The sequence below is a fragment of the Cynocephalus volans genome, chromosome 2 (assembly GCF_027409185.1).
Source record: "Cynocephalus volans isolate mCynVol1 chromosome 2, mCynVol1.pri, whole genome shotgun sequence".
NCBI classification, from domain to species: Eukaryota; Metazoa; Chordata; class Mammalia; order Dermoptera; family Cynocephalidae; genus Cynocephalus; species Cynocephalus volans.
In genome coordinates, this window is record NC_084461.1 from 71434978 (window position 1) to 71457412 (window position 22435).

General features: G+C 37.7%; 1 protein-coding gene across 2 annotated transcripts in view; it reads right to left on the reverse strand.

The window, feature by feature from the left end:
* EDIL3 (EGF like repeats and discoidin domains 3) overlaps window positions 1–22435 on the reverse strand; it is a 410628-nt gene that overhangs the window by 278904 nt on the left and 109289 nt on the right. For both annotated transcript variants that reach the window (XM_063087348.1, XM_063087347.1), the window contains exon 2: window positions 10225–10353. In XM_063087348.1, coding sequence (XP_062943418.1) covers window positions 10225–10353 — 129 coding nt within the window. The remainder of the gene's footprint in view (window positions 1–10224; window positions 10354–22435) is intronic.

Genomic DNA, 22435 nt, shown 5'->3' on the forward strand with positions numbered 1-22435 from the left:
AATGTAAGTGATGTGAAAATTGATTGCAACTCCCGCAGAGAAGATGGCGGCGGCTGCGGCGGCTGGCGCGGAGTAGCTGAGGTGGAAAAGGCGGCCACTGGGACTCAGGCAGCCGGAAAACTTGTGGTCCTTCCTCTCGCCATCTCTTAAGGGAGGACTGCAGCTGCTGACCGGTCCTGGGGGGTGACCGCCACTTTGCCCCCGGCAGGAGAGGCTGCCTCATTTACAGACAACAGCTTTAAAGTGTGGAGCAGGAAAAGAACTGTTTCTTTGCTGCAAAAGTGAGTCTCGAAACAGGGAACACGGCGCCAGGGCTGCTGTGGATGCAGCCAGGATCCCGGAGGCTGGGGCCGCACTGAAGGCGGCCAGCTGCCCTATCCAGGATTCGAGGTTTCAGGCCGGCATTAAAGAAGACTCCTGGGAGCGCCCGAGCGGCGCCGCGACTGAACAGCCCCAGGCGGCAGCGGCCGAGAACTGGGAAAGGCGGCAAACCAGAGACAGAGAGCGAGCACCCGACCTGGCACAGCACTGTGAGTGATCCCTGGCACAGCTCTGTTCGGGGGATGGATGCCCACCCGGCTCCCGCCTGCACCACCAGCCCACTCACCGCCGGTGCTGCCTCCATTTTCCCAGGTGCGGGCAGCTCCGCCCTGCTCGGCCATCACTGAGACCTCCCACTTGCTGGCCTGGCGCCAGGCTTTCCGGAGCCTGCGGACCGGCCTTGGCTCCCACTCCCTCCGCGGTTCTCTGGCGGGGCTGGTGGTGGAGGGCGTCCCGGGCCAGTTTCGGGAGGGCAAGGAAGTATGGGCGGGCCGACTGTCACTCCACCATACCCTGGACTCCGGCCCCAGGTAAACCCCCTGTTACTGGGAGGCAGATACCATCTGTGCGGCCACCAGTTTGGAAAAAAGCCTAATGAATTTCTGGTTGGGAATAGTGTGGTAGGAGAGTTCCCAGGTCCGCTTGAACCTGCCGGAGACCAGGCTGCAGGTGGGCGCTAGACTCGGTTTATACTGGGGGGATACAAAGGTGAACAAGACCCGAGAAAGATCTACATAGTGCCACAAAGGTACCCAGAGAGACCGGTCGTCTGTGCCCAGCAGAAACCTGGTAGACTTCCTGGGTGAGGCGGTGCCGAGCAGGGTCTTGAAGGCCCAGCTGTTAGATGAGAGGTGCAGAAGACACGCCCCAGCCCAGCACAGTGCGCACAGAGTGGGGAGACGTGCGGCCAGGGAGGCGGAGACTCGACAAAAACCACACACCCGGTGGGGTCGCTACTGCACGATCTAACAGCCTGGGCCAGAGCACACGGAACAGGGAGAAGTCCTGCACAGGAAGTGAAAGCTCAACAGAGATCACACACCCTGTGGTACGTGACCCACCAGCCCAGCAGAGTCCAAGCTGACCAGAAAGGTGGCTCCCTGGAGAAGCCCAAGACCCGAGGCAACCACACACACAAGGCACTAGAGGCCAACTGAGCAGTCACGGCGGGAGCCATACGAAATTGGCAACCACAGCAACATCCTAGTTAGTCATTAGTCTCAAACCGGTGGACTGTGAAACCCCCGGCCACAATGAATAAACACCAAAAAAAAGATACCAGAAATACAAAAAATCAAGAAAGTACACCACCAAAAGTTAATAAATCTCAAACTCTAGATCCTATAGAACAAGAAGCCCTTGAAATGACTGACAAGGAATTTCGAGTGATAATTCTAAAGAAACTGAATGAGATACAAGAAAGCTCAGCTAGACATCATGATGAAATGAGGAAAAGTATACAGGATCTGAAAGAGGAAATGTACAAGGAAATCAATGTCCTGAAAAAAAATGTAGCAGAACTTGCTGAACTGAAGAAGTTATTCAACGAAATAAAAAACACAACAGAGAGTTTAACCAGCAGGCTTGTCGAAGTTGAAGAGAGAACCTCTGAATTTGAAGATGGGCTGTTTGAAATAACACAAGCAGACAAAAAGAAAGAAAAAAGAATCAAGGACATTGAAGAAAATCTGAGAGAGATATCAGACAACCATAAGCGATCAAATATCCGAGTCATGGGTATTCCAGAAGGGGAGGAAAATGGAGATTCCATTGAAAACATATTCAACAAAATAGTGGCAGAAAACTTCCCAGGTATAGGAAAAATCACAGATCTTCAGATCCAGGAAGCTCAACGATCTCCAAACGTATTCAACCCAAAAAAGCCCTCTCCAAGACATGTTATAATCAAATTGAAAAAACTCAGAGACAAAGAGAGAATCTTAAAAGCTGCAAGAGAGAAGCGTCAAATCACCTATAAGGGAGCCCCAATCAGGCTAACATCAGACTTTTCATCACAAACCCTAAAAGCCAGAAAGGAATGGGATGATATATTCAAAATACTAAAAGACAAAGATTGCCAGCCAAGAATACTCTACCCTGCAAGGCTATCCTTCCGAAATGAGGGGCAAATAGTATATTTCTCAGACAAACAAAAACTGCGGGAGTTCACTACCACAAGACCACCCTTACAAGAAATCCTCAAGGGAGTACTGGGTTTGGTTCCTGAAAAATAACTACCACTGCCATAAAAACCCAAGAAAAATCTAAACCCGCTAGTATAATAAAAATGGCATTCATGAAGAGAAAACAAGCTAACAAAAACACTATCTACAACCTAAGGAACCAACAAACACAGAAAACAAACAGTAAATCAGAAAGCAAGGAACAAAAGACACTTAAGACAACCAAACAACCAATAAAATGCTAGGAATAAATCAACACCTTTCAATAACAACTCTTAATGTAAAAGGCTTAAATTCCCCCAATTAAAAGACACAGACTGGCTGACTGGATCAAAAAGCAGGACCCAACTATATGCTGTCTACAAGAGACCCACCTCACCCATAAAGATTCACACAGACTAAGAGTGAAAGGATGGAAAAAGATTTACCATGCAAACAGAAAAGAAAAACGAGCTGGAGTGCTATTCTTATATCTGACAAAATAGACTTTAAACTAAAAACCATAAAAAGAGACAATGAGGGACACTACTTAATGATAAAAGGACTGATCCATCAAGAAGACATAACAATCATAAATATGTATGCACCCAATGTTGGAGAAGCCAGATTTATAAAACAAACTCTACTAGACCTAAAGAAGGAAATAGACACTAATACCATAATAGCAGGGGACCTGAACACCCCACTGTCAATATTAGACAGATCATCTAGGCAAAGAATCAGTAGAGAAACACAAGATCTAAACAAGACTCTAGACCAATTGGAATTGGCAGATATCTACAGAACATTCCACCCAACAACCTCAGAATATTCATTCTTCTCATCAGCACATGGATCATTCTCCAGGATAGATCACATATTAGGTCACAAATCAAGTCTCAATAAATTCAAAAAAATTGGAATTATCCCATGTATCTTCTCAGACCACAATGGATTAAAACTAGAAATTAATAACAAACGAACCTCTGGAAACTATACAAACACATGGAAATTAAACAGCATTCTACTTAATGACATATGGGTCCAAGAAGAAATCAAGCAGGAAATCAAAAAATTTATTGAAACTAATGAAAACAATGATACATCATACCAAAACCTGTGGGATACTGCAAAAGCAGTATTGAGGGGAAAATTTATTGCATTAAATGCTCACTTCAGAAGAATAGAAAGATGGCAAGTGAACAACCTAACACTTCACCTTAAAGAACTAGAAAAACAAGAACAATCCAAACCTAAAGTTAGCAGACGGAAAGAAATCATTAAGATCAGAGCAGAACTGAATGAAATTGAAAACCAAAAAACAATTCAAAAGATCAACGAATCAAAAAGTTGGTTTTTTGAAAAGATAAATAAAATTGACAAACCATTAGCATGGCTAACAAAAAAAAGAAGAGAGAAGACTCAAATAACAAAAATTAGAAATGAAAAAGGCGATATTACAACTGATTCATCTGAAATACAAGGAATCATTCGAGACTACTATAAACAACTATACGCCAACAAATTTGAAAATCTGGAGGAAATGGATAAATTTCTGGACACACACAAGCTCCCAAAACTGAACCGTGAAGACGTAGAAAATTTGAACAGACCAATAACAATAAAGGAGATTGAAGCTGTTATCAGAAGGCTCCCAACAAAGAAAAGCCCAGGACCAGATGGATTCACAGCAGAATTTTACCAAACATTCAAACAGGAATTGACACCGATTCTTTACAAACTATTCCAAAAGATTGAAACGGACGCAAATCTCCCAAACTCATTCTATGAAGCAAACATCATCCTGATACCAAAACCAGGTAAAATATAACCAAAAAAGAAAACTACAGGCCAATATCCCTGATGAATATAGATGCAAAAATCCTCACTAAATTACTAGCAAACAGAATACAGCAACACATACGAAAAATTATTCATCACGATCAAGTGGGATTCATCCCAGGGATGCAAGGTTGGTTCAACATACGCAAATCAATAAATGTGATACACCATATTAATAAACTCAAACACAAGGACCATATGATCATCTCTATAGATGCTGAAAAAGCATTTGATAAAGTTCAGCACTCATTCATGACAAAGACCCTCTATAAGTTAGGTATAGAGGGAAAGTATCTCAACATAATTAAAGCCATATATGCCAAACCCACAGCCAATATCATCCTGAATGGGGAAAAGCTGAAAGCTTTTCCTTTAAGAACAGGAACTAGACAAGAATGCCCACTCTCACCACTCCTATTCAACATAGTGTTGGAAGTACTAGCCAGAGCAATCAGAGAAGAGAAGGAAATAAAGGGCATCCAGATTGGAAAAGATGAAGTCAAACTGTCCCTGTTTGCAGATGACATGATCCTATATATCGAACAGCCTAAAACCTCTACAAAAAAACTGTTAGAATTGATAAATGATTTCAGCACAGTAGCAGGATACAAAATCAACACTCAAAAATCAGTAGCATTTCTTTTCTCCAATAGTGAACATGCAGAAAGAGAAGTCAAGAAAGCCTGCCCATTTACAATAGCCACCAAAAAAATAAAATACTTAGGAATTGAGTTAACCAAGGAGGTGAAAAATCTCTATAATGAGAACTACAAACCACTGCTGAGAGAAATTAGAGAGGATACAAGAAGATGGAAAGATATCCCATGCTCTTGGATTGGAAGAATCAACATAGTGAAAATGTCCATACTACCCAAAGTGATATACAAATTCAATGCAATCCCCATCAAAATTCCAAAGACATTTTTCTCAGAAATGGAAAAAACTATCCAGACATTTATATGGAACAATAAAAGACCACGCATAGCCAAAGCAATGCTGAGCAAAAAAAATAAAGCTGGAGGCATAACACTACCTGACTTTAAGCTATACTACAAAGCTATAATAACCAAAACAGTATGGTACTGGCATAAAAACAGACACACTGACCAATGGAATAGAATAGAGAATCCAGAAATCAACCCACACACTTACTGTCAGCTGATCTTTGACAAAGGCATCAAGCCTATTCAGTGGCGAAGGGACTGCCTCTTCAGCAAATGGTGCTGGGACAACTGGATAGCCATATGCAGGAGAATGAAACTTGATCCATAACTCTCGCCGTATACTAAAATCAACTCAAAATGGATTAAGGATTTAAATATACACCCTGAAACAATAAAACTTCTTAAAGAATACATAGGAGAAACACTTCAGGAAATAGGACTGGGCACAGACTTCATGAATACGTCCCCAAAAGCACGGGCAACCAAAGGAAAAATAAACAAATGGGATTATATCAAACTAAAAAGCTTCTGCACAGCAAAAGAAACAATTAAAAGAGTTAAAAGACAACCAACAGAGTGGGAGAAAATATTTGCAAAATATACATTTGACAAAGGATTAATATCCAGAATATATAAGGAACTCAAACAACTTTACAAGAAAAAAACAAGCAACCCAATTAAAAAATGGGCAAAAGAGCTAAGTAGGCATTTCTCTAAGGAAGATATACAAATGGCCAACAGACATATGAAAAAATGCTCAACATCACTCAGCATCCGGGAAATGCAAATCAAAACCACATTGAGATACCATCTAACCCCAGTTAGGATGGCTAAAATCCAAAAGACTCTGAACGATAAATGCTGGCGAGGCTGCGGAGAAAAAGGAACTCTCATACATTGTTGGTGGGACTGCAAAATGGTGCAGCCTCTATGGAAAATGGTATGGAGGTTCCTCAAACAATTGCAGATAGATCTACCATACGACCCAGCTATCCCACTGTTGGGAATATACCCAGAAGAATGGAAATCATCAAGTCGAAGGTATACCTGTTTCCCAATGTTCATCGCAGCCCTCTTTACAATAGCCAAGAGTTGGAACCAGCCCAAATGCCCATCATCGGATGAGTGGATACGGAAAATGTGGTACATCTACACAATGGAATACTACTCAGGTATAAAAACGAATGAAATACTGCCATTTGCAACAACATGGATGGACCTTGAGAGAATTATATTAAGTGAAACAAGTCAGGCACAGAAAGAGAAATACCACATGTTCTCACTTATTGGTGGGAGCTAAAAATTAATATATAAATTCATACACACACACACACACACACAGACACACACACACACACACGCACACAAACCGGGGGGGGGGGGTGAAGATATAACAACCACAATTATTTGAAGTTGATATGACAAGCAAACAGAAAGGACATTGTTGGGGGGGAGGGGGGGAGGGAGAAGGGAGGGAGGTTTTGGTGATGGGGAGCAATACTCAGCCACAATGTATATCGACAAAATAAAAAAAAAAAAAAAAAAATTGATTGCAAATATGGTAAAGTGTTTTGTGCTTATCTGACACTAGATGCTCTGTGAGGGAAGAATAAAAGTACAAAATTGTATGAGGATCTCTTTTGAAATAAGTAGCATCAAGAACTTAAAACAAGGCTACTACTAAGTAATAAGGTTTGAGGTAAAATCATGAAGCATTTTTCTTTAAGCATGCGTTTGAAATTCTTTACAAATGAGCTGCAATGAAGAGAGTATATATGTTTGATTGTAGAATCAAAAGGGCAAACATAATTTTAAAAACTGAAATCAAAGCACAACTTCTAAGCAAATATGAAGAAGATGAATTTTCTTTCTTTTGGAAATTAAACATAAGGAGATTTAGAACTTCATACAATTACAAAATATATACGGCTTGAAAGGACAGAAAAAAACTTTAGAAACATCTCTATCTTTAGGAGGATTCATGTTTAAGTAAAATCAAAGCAATAGTGACAGCTCAAATCTTCTTTTGTCTTTTAAGATATTGCCTTAAAATACCCAAAGTTTTGTGTATAAAATTCAAGTATACTCTGTTTTCGGTACTGGTGCTGCCTAACAGCAGGGAAACAACACCACAAAGGCTCAGCAAAGAGGATGATATTTTTAAACTGAAAAGGCACAATGATCTTTAATGATCTAATGTTTCAAATATTTTGTCCCAATAATTAATTTTAAAAATATGAAAAACATAAGGTAGGCTAGATATTAAAGGCATTGCTACTAAGCATTTTAATTCAATACATATTTGGTATTTCTTTAACAGATGCAAGAAGATATGGAGTTGAGAAAGAGGTGGTAGAAAGGCAAGTAAACTGACATGTCTGTCCTAAAGAGGTGTCTAACCTGAAAATTTATTCAATTTCCTCTTACTTTCTGACCCTTTTAGAAAATTCTTTCACAACATAGCAAAATTATGTTAAATAAACTATGAACATTTAAAACTTTTATGCACTTGTTTTCTATTATTTTAATGTCATAGCACCAGTTCATGCAATTAGAATTGGCATGACTAATATGCTATGTTAAATGACAGTGCAAATACAAACTGAGTATATTTCTTCCAAGAACTCCTCAGTATACCTCATGGAAGAGTGAGGTTCCATGAAACCTATCATAAAAACATATAGCTTAAGATAATATAGTATATCGACCCAATATCTGAAATTCAGAGCTACTTTAATAATATGTAATAGTGAATCTGAGTAAAGGTTAGTTCTGTAAGCATTTGATTCCCTAAAGTCTCAATGAACTGAGTGAAATATGGCAGTGTGTTTAGCTTTTAAAGTGTTGTTGCCATAATATCACTCTTCTGATAAAATTATTAATGCTGAATTAATATTTAAAAATATGGCCAAAAGTATTCAAGTATTTACCTTAAAATTCTGTGAAGATAGTGGTCTCTTAATTATTCAAATAGATTTGTCCCTTTGATTCCAGATTTGAGTCTTTCAAAGAAGTGACAAAAACACTGTACCTACACTACAAATCTAAGGCACTGCCAATTTGGGGTTGGTAAGCTTAAAATATAACACCAAAATTTTGTTCTATTCATACCTTTCCACTAGGAATATTTATGACTATAATTTTCTTCAGAAATATAGACTTTCCTAAGAATCTGATTCTCATATTAAACTCTAACACTCAACTGTACATATTTGGAGACTGGGTCAAAGTGGTTACAGCAGTTTTATTTCTATGGCACTGTGTCAAGTCTCCTAAAATATTAGCGAGTTAATAAAAGCCTTAAAATAGAATTATCCCCGAAATAAATTAAATGAACAAAGTACCTTTCAGCAATAATATAATTAACTTTTTCAGACATAATACATTCATACTAACGTAAAATAAAAATAACAAAAAAATACATTTAAAAAATAAAGCACTCTAAAATCCAATAACTAGGGGACAAAGATAGTAAGTTAATGATTTTATTCAATTATTCTTTCATTCATTCAACCAATAGTTATTGGGCTCTTACTATACATAAGGTACTAGGTTAGGTTCATCAAATACAATTATGGTTAACTCAAACTGATCCCTTACTATAGACACTATCACTTTTCTTCTTCTCAACTATCTTCCAAAAGCCATAGAAGTATCCAAGTTTACCAAGATTTATGCTGGCTGACAGATCTTTAATCCAAAACATGTTTATTTTCCTTTATGAAACACATATAGTCCATCTTGTACTCCTGTTGGTACTGTTGTGAAAAAAACTATAATTTTTTTTCAAGCTTAATCATGGTATTATCTTTAATCAGAGGAAAGATCTCTACAAGTTTACCCAGTATTAAATTATTTTAAAGTACAGATATTTCCTTAATGGGAAGCTATTTAGAAATTATGGAACCTACCCTAAATCCACAACTATATATGCCAATGAAATACTTCACAGTTAAAAAAAAATTTTTAATGTCATCGGTGATTCTGATCGATTTTTGCAAAACAAAGTTTTTGAAAAGACTTTGAAGAGCATTGCAGTTGAAAGATTTTCTTCTTTATATTTTTAGAAATATAATGATTAGAATAGCCACAAAATACTGATGGATATCAGCAGTCCCTAAAATAAGTCCTATGTTGTGGAGTATAACAACATTTATAAAGCAAACGTATTTCATAGGGCCTAACTTTTTAGAACTGCACGTAGAAATGTTAAGCTTGCAAAAGACAGAAAACTTTCTGTGGGCTAAAGTCTCTGTTGTAGATAAAGAATCATAACACAGAAAAATTGCTTGCTCCAAGGGCAAATGTCCTTGGTGCAGCTAAACCTAATGACTGTTGCCATGGCAATTATATTACTGTTCTTTTTGTAACCACCTATGTTCCTTTTCTGTAATTTTCTGTCCTGAAGAATAAATACTGAAAGTGAACCCTAGTTTGGGGTTAATTTTCCTGAGGAATGCCTCTCTCTTGAGGGTTCCTGGAAATTAAACCCTTCAAGACCTCTCGCTGCTCAGAAGAAATGGGCTTTGAGTAATCCTTTGCATCTCCATCACCCTGGGAGAGGTGACACTATTTTATTTGCAGTAACTATTTAACTTAAGTAAATTGACTTGGGAATTATTTATTTTATTTGATAATACAACTTTAAATTTATATTAATATTAGAGATATAAGAAATTTGTTAAATTCAAGTATTATTTGCAGTGCCTTTCAGTACAGTGTTAATCACTAAAAATGTAAAAAATAATGATTCATTTAAGAACACCACCAATAAAAATATAATTTAAATATAAACCAGAAATGATAAAATTGAGAGTTCTACAGAGCAGTATACTAATTAGCAACATACAGCAATCTTATACAGAAGAATCTCCATAATACACTACAGCCAAAAATGTCAGTCACTCATGGAAACAAAGAGAATAACTACTGAAATGCTTAAATCTTGCACTTACCAACCTCCACAACACTAGAACAGTTGGGATCTGTGAAGCCATCTGGACACTCACAGGAAAAGGAATCATCAGCCAATCCTGACAAACAGATACCTCCATTTTCACATGGATTGGGATCACAAATGTCACCTGAGGAATAAAGAAACAGAGATTGGCATTTTTGTTTTGTTTGTCTTGGGCACTGAAAAGTACTAGTTCACATACCCTACTGATGTTCCTTTGGCAAAGACACCTTACTTTTTAGATCTGAATAGTGGATATGCAAGAATCATTTGAAACAATGTGCTTTTAAGAGAAAACGTATGTAACATGGTAAAATTAAACTGCATTATTCAAACATTGCATCTGAAAACTATTAATTCAGTTTGGAGTTCCTTCATTACATGCAAATGAAATATTGCCTAATTTGTTAAAAAAAAATTAAATATCTGTGGTAGACTAGTTTCATTAATTACTCTAATAAATACCCTCTCTGTATCCACACACTTTGTATCTTTGCAATTCCTCTCACTAAAAGAGTAGAGTTTACTTCTGGATCCCTAGAATCTGGGCTTATTCATGTGATATGCTTTGGCCAGTAGGATGTTAGCAGATTTGAAGTCAGCAGAGATTTGAAAATGCACTTGAATATTTCTGTTTCCTCTCCTGGAACCCTGCCACTGCCATGGGAATAATTCCAGGCTAGCTTGCTTGAGAGAAGTGAGAGAAATGTGGAAGGATAAGAGAGAAACTGCTACAGTGAAATAAGCTGTGCCATAACAAAGACCTAAAACATGCGGCCTTGGCTTTGGTACTAGGTGGCAGACGGAATCTGGAAAAGCAGTGAGGAAATGACTATAGGAGGCTAGAAAAATGACTATGTGTGTTATGTAGACAGAAGCAATTGTTAAAGCTGTCACCTGAGGTAACTTGGGAGATAGAAAATGTACCTGATGAGGTTTGGATGTGAGTAATGAGATTTCCAGGCACACTATTAAAGTGTCAGTTGGCTAATAATACCGGCATATAATAAGGTACTACAAGAAAGAGACGTGCTAAGTAAGGAACCAGTCAGTTTGAAATTAAAGAGAAGGAATACAGAAGAACCAGAACTTGTGCTAGGAAATAAAACTGTTTCTCAACTCCAGCCTCTCAAACTAGTGAATAATCAAATCCGAAGCTTTGCCAGAAAGACATGGCCCCAACATAAAAATCAAATCAAAGATGTGGCTATAAGCCTCTTTGTAAAAACACTTCAAATAATTCAGGTGGGTCCTGAAAGACCCTCTCAGCTAAATAAAAGGGCTTCTAGAAATCTTAAGGATTGTCCCCAAGCAGCCTCACATACCCCAAATAGCACTAAGTCTGGAGTGAAAAGCAGGCTTCAGACAGAATCATGGGTGTGGCTCTATTGAACAAAGATGTTTTGAAACAGATTCCTAAAAACCCACACATTTTTTAAGGGAGCTTTATAAGTAAAAGTTTCAACTCTTGGACTTAAAGAGAATGAGACTTTTCAAAATGTTAAAAAGCATCTGGACCCTAACTTCCCACTACTTTGTATTTGTTAGAAATTATATTCCCCTGTAAGAACCTTCACATGAATTATTAAATCTCTTCTCCAAATTAATTAACCACGTTAAAATGTTAAAAAATGAAAATAGAGGTTAAGATTTTTGTCCAATTTATAAAGCCTGCCATTAGCCATACTAAGATGATAGATATAGTACAGCAGCACTGGAGCAGATCTTAGAAGAGAGTCATTAAATAAATAAATGAACGAATATTTTTTGGGAACACCAAAGAATTTGGTATGGCTGGACCATAGAGTAGGTTGTGAATGGCTGGAGAGTGTAGACTATGTCAGATCAGGGAAGATTAAAAAGTGACATTGTAATTTATAAGATGAGGAGCCAGTGAAAGTTTTTTAACATACATTTTAAAGTTTTGACATGGTCAGATCTTTATGTTAAGAAGACAATCCAGGCAGCATATAGAGTACATTTTGAATGAGGAAGCTGATGACTAGCAAAGAAATTTCAATAGACTTTCTATCTCCTTGCATATCTAGCTAGCCACTTAGACATCCTACCATTTGTCTATCCATTTATCTGTCTATCCCTCTGTTCCTTGAGTACTTATTGTATGGTAGACACTTTGGTAAGCACTGAATATACTAAACTTATGAAAGCCGTTACCATCAAGAAGTATAGAGCCTAGTAGGGGAGATAAAAATTGGAATAATTACAATTATACCACCTAGTAATAAGACCTGTGATAAGTATAAATGATCACAACTGTGGGATCCATGGAGTCTTCTAAAGGGATTCAGTGCTATCAGGTGATGAAGAGGAGGAGGGGGTACATGCTCATTATTGCCTGAAAATGGAATAATTATACAAAATACAAAGATCATAGCTCATTCCAGGAAATTCCACTAGGCCACGACAGCCAAGGCATAGATGTGTATAAGGAATAGAGAATGATGAGGCCAGAAAGATTTTAAGATCATATAAATAAAGGTCTTATATGCTGCGTCAAAAATTCTGGAGTTTAACTTAATAATAAAGCACTGGAAAATCATAAATGGCCTTTAAGCACAGGAAAGTATATCACCACGTGTATTATGATCACTCATGCAGCATTGTGGTGGATCAGATGGAGAAGGAAAGGCTGACTGAAAAGCATTAATCTTTGAAGTAGTCCCAGCAAAAAATGGTGAGGATTCTCTTGATCTTTCATAGAGTCAGCTACAGACAGGGAAAACAATGCAGGCACCATTTAGTCCCAAATCTACCTTATAAATACTAGATAATAAAACAGGAAATGAAAGTCCACCAAAATCACCACCCACCCCCCTGGGTAATTAATCTAAAAGCAAAGGTGTAATTGTTGAGATTTTATAGGAAGAGTCAATCACCAGTTTAAACAAGGCCTCTCTGCCTTTGATGTGAGCAAAGCAGCACAGCTTTACACAGTCAGACTAACAGCACTGCCGTCTACTAACTTCATACATTACATGAAGACCAGTATTAACCCCCAAAGAATTTTTCAATGAGATGTCAGTCATAAGTCCATGTATTTTCAATACTACCAAAAAGGAAAGTTCTACATTCCCAGACCAGGATCTGTTGTTGCAGCAAGGTCAACAGATTAAGGCAAGTTGCAGATGCTTATATTGACATATTTACACTGGCAGGAGAACTATGAGAGAAAGGCAAAGCAGGAGCAGGACCCTAGAGGTTCTTGAGCACACAGGCTTGTATTTACCTATTTATCCAAAATCAAGAATCTCTCATTCGGATTCCACTCCCTCCTACAGTCAAGCTCCTGCACAATATACTCATAATAACTGATGTGGGCATATAGTCCTCATATACCCAGGGCTACATGAGGCTAGAATTTCCAGTCCCTTTGATTATCCCATCACTATGGAGAGTGTTTTGGACATCTTAAGAAACTTCTCCTGGCACCTGTACTGCCCTTTCTAGATGACACTACTAAATTTTGTTGGTTTTCTGCCAGCTGTGTGTGTCAGTCATATAATTCTTCTACGGTCAAAATGAGACAGGACTATCTGTTCACCTCTCTACATCTTGTAAATGCCAGATGTTGTTTAGCTGATCTGTTTTTGCTCTCCTGTCCTTGTACACTTTGTTTTTTCGCCTATGTCTACTCGTTTCTAAAACACTACAAAACTTATGAACACTCATCTTTTATTTTATCCCCATCATTAATATTTACACAGTGTCTTTTTGAAAGGGAGAAAAAAGGTAACAGCTATGACTAAAATGTACAAAGTAGAATCAAAATGACATTGTGATCAAATTGACATGGGAGCTGAGGGAGAACAAAAAATCTGGGTTGATTTCTAGAGCTCTTGTCTGTATGACTGAGTTACCATCCTTCATAAGGAAATAATTTAATGGGTTTACTTTTAAAGGAATTATTGCATTTGAAAAGTCTATGGGACATCTAAAATTAAATGTCCAATAAATCTACTGAATAAGCACATGCGGAATTGGAGAGGTTTTGCTTCAACGTGGGTTGCTAAGTATGTATGTTGATACTATATTTCAGTGACAGTCTTTAAAGGGAGAGAGCAAGGGAAAGGAGTTGAGGGGACAGGAGTGGAGGGGAAAGAAGAGAGTAGAGGAGGGGTGTTTAGGCACACCAACAAATAAGTGAGGAAAAGAAGGAAAAAAATCTTCAAAAAAGAAAAAACTAAACTAGTGCTATGCTGGGCTCTTTCCACTACAGTGTAAATGTTCAGTTTATGCAATGAGGGTTTCAGAGTCTGCCTGAGATTAACAAAAGCCACCACATGTAACTGATGGGTGGACAATACCAGCAGAAAGCAAAGTTTTAGTTTTGGACAAAACAGAAGACAGACAATAGAAGCTCAACAAATATAATTAGGGTTACCAAAGGTTCTGCTTTAAATCTGTTTCCCCACACCAATTTATTAATAGCATCCCTGTGTCAGATGGGTTCTCCAACAAATAGATATTAAGATGAAGTTAACAGTGTGACAAGTTTATTAAGAAATAATGTCCATGATAATAAAATGAGGAGGAAGCAAAAAGGGGCAGGGAAGGCTTTCATCTGTGATACAGGTCTGACACCTATGAAAAGAAATGAAAGAAATGGGGGCAGGGGTGGTAGAAACAGGATGGAGCAGGGAGAGCTTCAGTCTGTAATGCAGTCTTGCCAGAGTCTTAGCCAGTCCCACAGGGAGCTCCACAGCAGAGATGACTCTTTGGAGGAACCTCCCTAGATTAGGAATAACCGGGCACCAGTGCGCTCACTGTGTCCAATCATTGGCTGGAGGCAGCCCAAGCAGAGTGAGACTTTAAAGCTCAAGTGGGATCTTAAAAGTGCTGCAAGAGGCTGTCAGCTAAGTACATTCTTTGCAGCTGAACAGCATGTACTTTCTTGAAGGGAGACCAGAGAGGTGCACCTCCATGGGTATCACAATCCTCTTTCACTCTCAAAACCTTTCTAGTTTGGATAAGTGATATGGCTACTTTGGTCAAAACTGTCATCTTTTATTTTCTCTACACAGCCATTATCTCAGTGGTGGTAACAGGTATGAGCTGATACATTAAATGAAAACAAACTCTTACTTGCTGGAATGTCATGCAGGTACTTCTGATTCCCTGTAATTTCAATTAATCTAAGGAATTATCAGTTCAGGTAAGAAATCCTAATTGAAATGCCATAGACTCCTGGTTTTCAAATCAATGATTTTTGTCTTTGTTTGATTCCCAGTGGACATATAGGTAGAGAATCTTCTAAAACTGCAATGGCAACCAGTACGAGAAGGCACGCTCGATAAAGGAAAAAAGGACAATCCCAGATTTCATGGTTCTTTATCCCACTGTCAGCAAGCTCCTAAAATATATCTCTGCATATTGTAATCTGTGTGCAACGTTATACCTTGATGTTTCTTGGCTGGCAGGCTCACCTGCTTTAGATTAGGACAGATGTGTTTAATTTGATTCTAACTATGTTTTATGTTTCCATCTGCAGTTTATGGCAGATTCAGGCAAATTAAGCTGATGCCGATTTGCCTCTTGGCAATAGAATGAAGCAATTATTTTTCCCATGGGCAAGAAATCATTGCAGGCTAAATTTAACTTACTGTTTGCCTGCTCTTTCCACCCACTCTCCAGGGTTCTGATCAGACTGCGATGATTCTGCATATATTCAATGTTAGCTTCATTCTTCTCACTGACCCACTACCTGTTTCCAGTCACCTCATGTTCAAGGTGATTCAGAAACTATCTTATTTCACTTCATTATCCATTTGCAATCCACGATCTTTTAACCTATATAGTGAAGTGCGTAGGGGCCTATAAAAGATTGTGTGGTACTACTGCAGAAGACAATACAAAAGTAAAAGACTAAAACTCTAAGAACCCAAAATTGGTACCTTTTTAATTGTGGTTATGCTTTTTCTGTGAGCTTGGTATACAACTATGCAACTTCTAATGCCACATAAAGAAGAAAATTGTAAGTTGGCACTACTCTGGGAATCAGGTGGGCAGGACAGCTGATTTCTTTCACTGACATTTACACTCTCAGATAGTTTATGTGTTCAGTTTCCTTTATATGTTAGTGTCTGTCTCTAGCACACACATCAGAAAATCACTGATTCATTTATCATATATTTATATGCCAGCCACCACATTAGAAACTAGGAATACAGCTGAGATGAAACACTTACAAATAAATAAGCAAGACGTTGCCCACTGTAATAAAAGGCAAGGGGGAGGGGGAACAGACTGATGAGAAAGACAGCAAAGAGAACTGGTTACTTAAGACAAACAAACAAGGTCTTCACTTGAGCTGAAAACTGAAGGATGAGCATTCTAGTATTCTAAGACTTGTTCAGCCCTGGTGATAGGCAAAACAGTGATAAATTCAAGGAACAGAAAGGAGGTTAGTAGTATCCAGTACACCATAACAAAATGTCATTAAATGTTTATTGTCAGCAACACAATTTTAATAGAAACTTATTTATAATTTAAAGCCCCACATTTGATCCTCTGTGCTTATAACAATCAAGGGCACTTCTGATAAGCCAATTTTTTTATATGTATTAAACATCTACAGAAAATATACTACTGCATTTACATAATGAACTTATATTGACATCTTTGTAACACATTAATGTATTTACACAGTGCTGTAAATGTATTCATGTATTTACATAGTAATACAAATTTATTTAGATGAATGCATGCTTCTCCATCTTCTCTGCTCCTTCAGAAGTGCTGGCAGCCACCTAGAATGTGTCTACACCATCATCCTTGCTCTCTCTTTATTTCTGAAAACAAAATTGTATATAGATGTAAAATTGAAAATAAAAAAGGAGTAACATCACTCAAGCATGTTACTTCACTATCAGAAGATATTATTTAATTTCTTCAATATCTCCACAAACTAAATGTGAAGGATATTACAATACATACCAACTTATATGTGGGAAAGTAAAACACAAAAACTATTTAAATTCATTTTCCAGAACCATGACAATGCAGGTCTGTGCATTATAATCTCATCTTCAATTGTCATTGAAGTTGGCATCTACAACCTCATTTCATTAAAAAACTGAAAGAAAATAAAACGTTTGCCTTTAATTGTACAATTGAAAGAATTTTGAACCAACCTAAAAACAGAGTATTTGGCAAAATAAGCCAACTTTAGTACAGAAGTGAGGAATAAGTATAGTTAAAATGAGATAAAGTTCATGAGAATTTGCATACTCAAACTGGTAAAACAGAAAATGTTAGCACCCTTATGACTTACTGCCTGTGCAACTGTGTGGAACAAAATAAATGTCATTTTAAAAAATCAACAATAGGCCTCTCAATTTGCTTTGCTGCCTCTTCAGAGACCATTTGTGTTGAATATTGAAATTCATCTGTTGAACATTCTAATGAGCTTGATGCATAGACTTTCATTTTAAAGCCTTTTCTCGCAGACTAAAGTTTATGATTACAGCCAATTTAAATTTCAAAAAGAAATTAGTTAAAAAGGTGCAATCTGATTCATAGCTTTATATGAGCTTTAAAAATAAATATTTCAGGTTATTCCTGCAATTAGGAAGAGTAGAGAAGGAAATAGGATTAAAATGTCAGCAGGAATAATGATATCTGCATTAATAGAATCTGCCATTTTACTGGAAAATCATTGGACATACTCATAATAAAAGGCCATCCAATTCTGTACCTCAGTGTCCACAGAGTCTAAAAATAACCATATTCAGCCGTGGAAGACACAAATCAAATAAATGAGGAAAGAAACTTCTTAGACTTAGACTCACTCAAAACCACACTAATGCTAATTTAAAGTAGAATGTCTCTCAGCTGTTATCCAGTGGTTTGCCCCACTATTTTTGAAGACATTTTTCTTTTTAGAAAACTTTTCAAATGCTAAGGGAATACTGCACTGAAAAGAATTAGAAACAAAATCAGCAACAATTGTTGAGTGTTGACTATTTGGATTTTACATCTGATAACACAAGGCATCAATTAAGTCCTATCGGATAAAATATATATATATTTTGGGCTCCAACATTTTGAAAGAAAAACTTTTTGCATATTTTGAATTTTAAAACACTCTGGAGAGTCCCTTAAAATAACAGAACTTAGGGTTTTTAAAATTGAAAGGGACATTAGAGATGATCTAACCCAGTGGTTCTCAAACTTTGCTGCATATTTGAATTACTGGAGAGTATTTCAAGTACCTGACGCCCAGTCCAATTAAATCAAAATCACTGGCGGTGGAACCCACTGCTCCGCATTTTTTCAAAGATCATCCAAAGATTTCAATGTATTAAAGAAGAAGAAAAAAGCAAGAGGAGAATATGATAAAGGAAGAGTGGAAAGATTGAGTTAGTCTGTATTTCCCTGCCTTTAATTGGGAGGAAGGTGAATGAGGAAAGGTATTTACCGGACTAGCTTTCTCTGGTAGTGCACTATGAGTCACAAAAAAAAATAATTTGTAAAAAGCTACAATTACAGACAAATCACAAACATGGGCACTTACTATGTTAGGGAGAATAGCTACTATTTAATATTAACATGCACTGAACTCCTATAAAATAATCAGCTGAAGTTTTATAAATAATCAGAAAATTCAACCACATAGTAGAATTCCTAAGTATTTTTGATTATATTATTTCTACCTATGAAGAATATCCATCCAGTCATCCAGTTAATATTTTTGAGGCCCATCTATGTGCCACTAAAACTCACAAGTGCAGCACACATTATGAGGCCCTTGACAGATACCTGTTCTCAGAGGGTCTAACAGAAAACACAAATAAGTCGGCAGGTAGTGCATTCCTGGCATAAACCCTACCAGTCCTGATCTATGATCTTAGGCTTTTTTTAAACCACTGCATATTGGGGCCAATGGAGCTCAAGAGGAGGGCACCAAACTCAGAACTGAGTCAGAAAGCCTTCCAAGAGCAAAAGACCTCCAATTCAAGACCAGAATGAGTAACACTGTCATATATTGCTGAGAGCTCAGGTTAACTAAGGGTCTAAAAGTGTTGGTTTGCTTTAGGAAGGGTGATGTTCCTTGATGACTTGCATGAGGGAACGTTCACAGGACTGGTGGGCGTCGATGCCACCCTGCTACAGGTTAAAGAGTAAGGGTGGGGTGGGGGTAGGGATTGGAACTAATGAGTCTTAATTCTTTCAAGAGTTAGACCGATAAAGCACTGTGGTGTTCTTTGTGGGACAGACCATCCTGATGAAGACAATCATGCAGTCCAGACTTGGAATCCCAGCATGCCATTCACTAGTTATTTTGTTCTTCTACATCTGTTTGCTTGTTTGCAGAATGGCAATTGGTAACGATTAAATCAGATACACATGTTACAAGTTTAGCAAAGTTCCTCTCACATATAAAAGTGCTCAGTAAACGTTAATCGAATAAAAATAAAACTGAGTGGGACACAGGGGTTAGAAGTGTATTTAAAACGGCAGAAACCTGATAGCATTTTGGTGTAGATGAGAAGCAGCTACCGGAAAAGAAGAGGTTAAAGATAATAGTAGATGGGGAATAATAATCAGAAAGGTAGAATGTGAAGAAAACATGATGGGTGGGCTTTGGAGTACACATGGAGGGACTCATTCAGCTTTAAGTTGTTGAGGGAGAAAATGCAACAGAAAGTTTGGACCTGGCTTCCTGTATGTTTGCAGACACTGTGGCACAAATGGAAGGAATTCCCATCTGGTGTGCTCTGTGAAGTAGGCTGCTGAAAATGTGATGGGATCACAAGTTTGGGAAGAGTAGAAGGTAACATGCACCTGCAGTAAACAGAAGACTACTGCCCGGAAAAACAGAAAAAGTATTGAGAGAAAGCACCAAGAGGCCAGTTGAACTGGGACAAGAACTGGTAGTGGCAACATGTGCCCAACCCTGTATCTGGTGACAGCTCCACTACTGTTATGGTGCAGGTATACAGTACTGAGCCCAATCCAGGCTTGTGGTTTTACTGGATAGGTGTGGTGAGGGTTGACAGAGCAAAGCAGTGACACCTGACCACTTCAGATTTTCTGAAAAAAATGCATACTTAATTGCATATGCCTATTGAATTTTATGCTTAAATTATATATTTTTATAATTGTGCAAAAATTACAATCCTAGTGAATTATTCTTGAGGAGAATACTGCAGTTCTTCAGTTGACAGCAGAGGACAAACTAAAAGATAGAACCTGGCTGCTGTATATAAATAATGCAGGACATCATGATGGTAACACTTAGTCCATCAATCCCTGTCAAGAACACAAACTCACACTGACTTTATAAAAACAATCCGGTGCTATGAAGATGAAATTCAGTGCCATGACCAACTGTGGAAGTTTCACAGCGCCTTTTTATTTAGATGTTAAACCGTGAATTCTACCTTTTCTAAGTGTAAAGCTGGTCAGCCACAATATAAAAATAACCTCCAAGGAAACTAAGTCAAACACAAGTCAAATAACTTGATCACTTAATTTCAAATTACAGCATATAAAAGCTGACAGAATATCTTATACCACTTAAGTGCAGCCCCAACTAGTATTGCCAAAATGTTTAAAATAACCAATCACCTCATTGCATAACATTATAAACTATGCCACTGAACCTGACTGTATGTTTATTCTCTTAGTGGTCAGAGAAAACAAACATATCACAAAAATTAGAACTGGTCCTCGTCTAACTTAAAATAGCCAATAGACTCTAAGTTAATTTTAGGGATGAAAGTCATATTTAAAAAGTCAAATTTAGATCTTGATTAAACTTCATAAATAGTGAATCATTTCATATTCACCTTTTACATCAATATTTTCATGTGAAGACAACACTTTATAAAATAGCTGATACATACTCTAATTCCAGATCATCTCTAAAATTTCAGAATTTGAATCCTTTTATCCATAACCACAACAGTCTTAGGGAACAGAGCCATAAATTACTTCAATAGGGCACCCCTGTGTAGATATGCTTACTGATAAACATGAGAACAAATGAGCTTTTTCATTCTTTTAATAAACATTCAGAGTCAATGGCATAATGGTCAATGTGTTTTCCTAATGTAAGGGAGTTACTGACAAGGAAAGACAACTGAGCAATTAACTCTGTGGAAGGCAGAGATTATGAACATTGTTGCTATCTTAGTTTTCAACAGGTGACACATTGTTGCTGTTAACACCCTAGTCTTCATCTTTATAGGGAACAACCTGATTGCAAGACAGGAAGCCAAATGCCCTTTCTTCAGGAGTTCCAGATACCTAAATAAAATTCCATTTAGAATATTAGTGCTTTTATACAAAGTAGACCAGGGAAATACTTAGGAAGTGGGACTTTGTTACCCCTCTGGCCTACCAAATAGAAATGTGACTTGCTAAAAGGAAGCCACAAAGCACAGAAGTAAACAATTCTTTGAAAGCCTAGATACATTAAAAAAAAAAAAAAATTGCCTCTATCCCATCAATAGTCTTGATTCTGCACTAGGAGGCCAGACAGGTATTCAGTCTCTGTACCCCTTCTATCCTCATTTTTATGATGATTTGGTACTCACTAGCTCCTTCTCAATCCCCTAACCAGCTCTAATATGAAATGGGAGGATTTTTTTTTTTCAGCTCTAGCCCAAAGCTCAGAACGCAGCATCAGTTTATCTCTGATATTGGTGATGCTCTGACCTTGTTTGTTTTTCTCTTTTCTCATTGGTTGATTTACTCTCTATGCAGTTTTGTCAGTGACACCCAAATAAGAGGTGGTATAAGTGTAGTTTTAGACTCATCTAGGATCTTCTATGTGGTGCTTCGAATTATATAATCCATGGGAAACTCCCTATCCCAAGCTCCACGTGGCAAGGAACTAATATTGATGGAGAAATCATCTCCTATCCTCCTGGAGCTGGGGGACAAAAACAGATCTTGAACTACTTGTGCCTATATCCCCTTCTCCACCTTCCCCTCTCTCCTTTTCTAGGACTCACTAACTATCCTCAAACCTGAAATCATGCAAACCATTCCTGAAAACTTTTTCTGGTACAAGCTACCTTCTTGATCAAATTTCCAAATTTCATATATCCTTGGATCTTTCTATTCCATTATTTAGCTTATCTGTTAGAATATTTTATTACTTTATAGTACTATTAGTTAATATTTTTTGTGCCTTAACTATATGCCAAAAAATATACTAAGTGTTTTATGAGTATTATCAC